This window comes from Panicum hallii, chromosome 9 (genome assembly GCF_002211085.1).
Source record: "Panicum hallii strain FIL2 chromosome 9, PHallii_v3.1, whole genome shotgun sequence".
NCBI lineage: Eukaryota > Viridiplantae > Streptophyta > Magnoliopsida > Poales > Poaceae > Panicum > Panicum hallii.
The window spans coordinates 50,501,560-50,507,714 of NC_038050.1; the positions used below are offsets into that span (position 1 = coordinate 50,501,560).

At 46.3% G+C, this 6,155-nt stretch overlaps 1 protein-coding gene across 1 annotated transcript; it reads right to left on the minus strand.

Moving 5' to 3' along the window:
* Positions 1-549: 549 nt before the first annotated feature.
* On the minus strand, positions 550-1,092 carry LOC112873109 (cysteine protease XCP1-like). Its single transcript, XM_025936132.1, has 2 exons — positions 829-1,092; positions 550-732 (listed from the first exon to the last, which is right to left on the minus strand). Exons 1-2 carry the CDS (start codon positions 1,090-1,092, stop codon positions 550-552), a joined length of 447 nt encoding a protein of 148 aa, XP_025791917.1.
* Between the last annotated feature and the right edge of the window lie 5,063 nt (positions 1,093-6,155).

Genomic DNA, 6,155 nt, shown 5'->3' on the forward strand with positions numbered 1-6,155 from the left:
TGGGACTGGGCTGCACGGCGCTGTCCGCCAGCCGCGCAGACAAGGGCGCAAGGTGCTCGGCCCTGCCCCTTGGCCGCTTGGCCGCACGACCACGCGCCACGCCACCGTGCACTTGCGTCCGCGCCCCAGCACCAAGCGCCAGTTGCTGCTCGGCCTGAGAGCACACGTGCTGCGCCGACGCTGGCTCGTCCCTCCGTGGCTTTGTGCGCCTGTGAGTTCATGACGGCACCACGAGGCCACGAGGTAGGGACTTGCCGGCCAATTGGGGAATTTGGGGCCGGACTAACTATGAATGGAGGAGGAGGAGGAGGAGGGGGGGGGGGGGATGAGTGGGCCAGCTGCCAGCAGTGTTATTCGGCTTCAACAACTTTGGGTCAAAACCCAAAATTTTGTAGGCTCGCTTCTCTTGCTGGCCCAACAGAGGGAGATTAAGTCATCTTCAAGCTTGGAGCCCCCCATTCTTCAACCATGGAGTCTAAATTTTGGAGGGAGGCTGAGCAGGGATCCATGTAACGACAGCAGTAGGGGGCACGAACCCCCTAGCACCCCCTAAATCCACCACTGCCGGTACATGCCGCCCTCATAGTGTCGAAAGTCAACGTTGCGGTCTCCAACAGTGATGGAAACCACGACGGGCCCGTAGGTAACTGCTTTCAGCAGTTGGAACTCATCGTGGGTAGGCATCGTCTCGTACCCCCGCATGATGAGGTCGACGCGTGATGTGGCGGTGGCCTAGCATGTGCCACCTTTACCATTCTTGATCACATAGTCGAAGGCATTAACATGTTCACCACCTATGCGGCCATGGTTCTAGGTTTCGCAATCGACAAGTTCCTCCTCCCACAGGTGCACCGGGTCTAGGTCGTTGTTCATTGCTGTGATTGCATAGTGGCTCTCCAGCGCCCCCATCACAGCGAATGCCCAACAGGAGCCACAGGTGCCCTGGAACTTGACTGGACCTGGGCACAGCTGGCCTTTGTAGCTTTTGGCGCGCCAGTTGATGGAGACCGGGAGCGGGTGGGTCATGTCACCGCGCCTTTTCACAGGCGGAGCAGTGAGGTTGTGGCGATAGTTGACAACACCGATCGTCATGCGCACTTGCAGTCACGGCTGAACTCCTCGTCATTGAGGTCCACGAAGACGTTCAGTCCTGGCGCCTACCCTGTTTCATCTCAGAGTTGGACGCACTGCGCCTAGTGGCGCATATAGGGTGTTGTTGGGGGGGGGGGGGCTCATGCCCCTCCTCCCATCAGCACCATGAACCCCCCTCCAAATTTTAGACACCATAGTTGAAGAATGTGGGGCTCCAAGGTCGAAGACAACTTAATCTCCATCTGTTGGGCCAGCTAGAGCAGCGAGCCTACAAAATTTTGGGTTTTGGCCCAGGTTGTTGAAGCCTAATAACACTGCTGGCAGCTAGCCCACCCGTATCCCCCTCCATTCACAGTTAGTCCTGCCCCAAATTCCCTCAACAATGGTACATATAAAGACATGATTGATTGGTACAAGGACAAGGTTGAAATAGTGAAGGATGCATATGATAATGGATCTAAAAATTATCAAATGTTATCGCCACATATATAGAAGGATATTACAAAAGCTTGTGCAGAGCAAGTCATGGCCGTGATTCTGGATGAGATTCTTGGTAGGAAATTCTCAATGCTTATTGATGAGTCTCGGGATGTATCTATAAAGGAGCGAATGGCTATGATTTTAAGGTTATAGTAGTAGAGACTTTTTTACTATTTACATCCATATTCTACAATGTATACTAAGTTACTAATATAGAATGATAACTTTGATGTGCAGATTTGGGAGTGTTGAAGGAAAGGTGATGTGGAAAGGTTTCTTGGACTTAAACACATTGAGGAAATGTACATCCGTTGCATTGAAAGAAGCTTGGATCAACATGATTTTTAGGCACAAGTTAAGCATCTCTAAGCTTCGTGGGCAGGGTTATGATGGTTCTTCCAATAGGAGAGGTGAATTTAATGGTGTGCAGAAATTGATTCGTGATGAAAATCCCTATGCCTTCTATGTGCATTGTTTTGCCCATCAATTGCAATTAGTGGTTGTCGCTGTTTCAACTTCTACTCCTGCTATTGCAGATTTTTTTGACTATGTTCCTTTGATAGTCAATAAAGTGGGTGCATCATGTATGACAAGGGATGTATTGCTCGCAAAGCATCATGATAAAATGTTAGAGCGGCTAGAGAATTGTGAGATTTCCACCGGAAGAGGTTTGAACTAAGAAAGTAGTCTTGCTAGACTTGGAGATACTAGATGGGGCTCATATCTTAAAACATTGCTTCATATCTTGGTAATGTGGGAGGCTATCTTGAGGGTGCTTGAGATTGTGAAGAAAGATTCCATTAAAGCAACATGTAATGGTGGTGCTTTTGGTTTAATTGGTAAAATAGAAAGCTCATTGAACTATCATTGATACTTCCGGTGGCAACTGCTTCAGTTGAGAGGGTCATTTCAGCTATGTCTCTTATAAAGACAGATTTGTGCAGCAAAATCGGGGATGAATGGCTCAATGATTTGATAATATGCTATATCGAGAAGGAGATATTTAGAAGCATTAGTGATGAAAAAAATCATACAGCGGTTTGAAGCCATGAAAAAACATCATACCACTAGTACAGAAACGGTTTCTGCTGGCGCCTCCCATTTTGGGTGCTGGCCGTTGGGTTTGGACACCGCCAGCACAAATGAGTAGATGGCCAGCAGCTTACGGACCGCCAGCACTGATCCATCTCTGCTGGTGGGTCACTTAAGCGAATGCCAGAAGTGCTCGGCACTATATCCGCTGGCGGGCCACCTAAGCACCCGCCAGCAATAATGGCATAGTATATAGCCGTTTCGCGCCATCTTTCTCTTCTAGCCCTGTGATATCCAGGTAGTAGATAATTAAATGTTAAGTTTGGGTATAATATATGTAAGCAGGATATAGTATATACAACCTGTACAAAGCAATAAGGGTATATTTGTAAATTATGAGTTTTATAACTTCTCATGTGCAAATATGTGAAAATGTTCTTAAGTGTCAAATTTCAGATGGTTATAACTAATAAAAGATCAAAAGTTAAATAAACACTCAGGGGAATGGACTCTCTATGAAATTAAGGACCTTTATGTAATTAATACAAACATATAAGGACTTACATGTGAAATGGTAAAAAGATAAAAGTAAAACTTAGTTTTACCTAAGGACTAAAGTGTAAAAAGAGCTAGTCATGATTACTGCAGAAAGAATTACAAAAAGGACCCCAAACATTAGGGCATTTTGTTTTAATTAACACATAAAGGTTAAAATTTGAATTGTGTTCAAATTCTCAAAATAAAACTGTACCCTTTAAGATTTCAAACCCAAGCCTTAAAGCAAAGATGTAGAGTTTGAAAAACTCTACAACTTTCATGTTGAGCACTTTTCCATTTGACCCTTGTAGCAGTGAGAAAACTTTAGTTTACAGAGGGGTCCCTGAACTCTTTGGAATTTACGAACTAGTCCTCCTGACATCCCCTGCTTCGTCTTCCTCTGGCGCGCGCCGCTTCCCTCTCTGCGCCGCTCCTGCCACCACCGCTCGCCGCCGATGCCGCGTCCCGAGCACCACCTCCTGCTGCATTTCGCTCCCACGCGTCGCCCTTGCCTTGTTCCACTTCTGCTCCCCTCCCTTTCTGGCATTCCCCGCGTTTGCCACGCGCACGCCGTCGCTGTGCGGCCGCCACCGAGCTGCCGCCGTGGCGAGCTCCAACCCGAGTGCCTGCTCCTATGTTTGCAAGCGCACCAGTATCCCCAGGATCCCTTCGACCTATTCCAACCAACAGCTTGCCATTTGCTCGTCCCTAGCCCTCGGAACGCCATAGCCATCGCCGCCCGAACGCCGGCGAGCACGAGCTCACCGTCGTCCCACTCTTCTGCAACTGCTCCGCTTGCACCCACCTCGCCGTTAGCTCCACCACATCCTTGCGCAGCTGTTCGGCCAACCATTTTCCCCACTTGGCCACCAGAACGCCGCCGCGCCATTCTTTCCCCGCCGCCGCCTCGGCACCGCCGTGGGTAGCCCATCCCGAGCCATTTCACGCCACCTCCATGCTCTAGACTGCACCACATCACCCCCACGACGCTCCCCGACCGATCCATTGGGTGTCTAAAGCCTTACATTGGCTCCCCGACGAGCTCCCCGAGCTTCCTTGCCGCCGCCGTGACCAGTCCACCGTGGGGCTCCACCTTCCGGCCTCCCCTAGCCCCAACTGACCCCGGCCTGAGCTCCAGCACATCCCCAGGCAGCTCCCCGACCTCTCCACCGTCGTCTAAAAGCACCAGAACGCTGCCCCACCGGACCACTCCGCCGCCGGCCGCAGGTCCTCGTCGCGCCGCCGCTCCGAGCCGCCTCTCTCCAATTCCCGGCTCGCACAGGTGCGCATCGAGCCCTGGATGCTCTCCCGCCCCTCTGCTCCCATCCCCAGAGCTCGCCGTCGCCGGAATCGGCCGGTCAACATCGGGTTATTATCTTGACCGAGGGGGGGGGATTGGAGGAGGGACTGCGGGTTAGAAGAAACGAAAATCCAGGGGGTTTTGTGCTAAGTTCCAGGGACTGATGTGTAAACCTTGTTTGAGTTATTGCTGTGAACTTTGAAAATGCATAGAAAACAGTAGAAAAATCAGAAAAATGTGAAATTGGTTGGGTTAGAAACCTTATGATAAGCTCTGCAACTTTTATTTTATCACCATACCATGAAAGTACACAGTTTGTTCTGTATTTTAAATGCTAGTAAAAACATGCATTAATTAAGTCTTATGATCCATAGCTTTGTTGCTGTTAGTTTTTGGAGCATGTGTTGTAGGTAATGTAAATAGCTCTGTGTAAATTCTTGAGGCTTAGGTCAGCTCTCTAGCTAAAGTAATTGGTTACTTTTGTTATAAGTTAGTAAAAGCTTGACAATTTAATTTCAGAAGTATCTATGCATATTTAGGGATGAAATTTTTACTATAGTCTGGTCTTTATGAGTGTGATATAACATAAAAATTTGAGAAGCAGAAACCTAATATAACTTAAGTTATAAGTTTTAAACTTAGATTGCAAGATGAGTCATAAATAATAATTGGAATGCATGAAAATTTATGGAACTTTTCTAAAATACTAGACTTAAGTAGTTTATGATGTTCTTAAATTGTGAACCCTAATTGTTGTATAAAAACCCTAGTCTTAATATAAAACTCCAATTATATCTTAATATTTCAATGTTAATCTTAATTAGTTTTGTGACTTTGAACCTTTAGAGTAAAATTACAATAAAACCTAACCATGATAATTTTCATAAATATTAATTATTTATCTTAATTTAAGATTTGGTTAAATAATTCAAGTTAGCCATAATTAAGTAATAACCAAAGGTTAATTACAATGTTTAGCTAATAAAATAAATAAAAATTGCTAAGTGTGTGTAGTGTTGCTTAAGGTAATTAGATACACTACCCAGTAGAGTTAAATTAGATGTTTAGGGTAACCCCCCCGGTTGCCTAACGAGACTAATTAATTTAATTAGTACTCGATAAATGACTGCCCAGTACAGGGTAGTTAGATTATCATCATAATGTGATTTTTCTTAAATTGGATTGCAACTTTATTGTGAATTAAATATAAAATACATGTATTCCATGAGTTATAACTCTGCATCTCATATAGACTCGACCACGCTCGCTGACGGGGATTATCAGCTGATCCCAGAACAAGAAGGAGGTTATTCTGAAGACCCCGGGACTCTCGTCGCGGATTTCTCTGAAGCCCCGAACCAAGGTTCGGAAGAAAATAATTTGACTAACCCCAACCCCACCAGCGAAGGCAAGCCCCGGACATATCCCCTACCTTATTACACTGCAACTTATATTACTTATATATCTCTTTATGCATTAGGTTCTTAGGAGTTGTTTGAAAACTTAGTTGCATTGTTCTAGGAACCAATGTATTGAACATTAGAACTGAGTCCGACTAGCTGCTCTGCTTATAGGACCGGTAGAAGTCGAGTGATTTCCTGTCACTCGCGCGACTTAGGAATTGTAATGATTTACATTCCTGTTATCACTATAAGGATGCCGGACGGGAGTTTTATGAGGCATCATGGTCAAGATGATACCCCGTCTGTGTTGA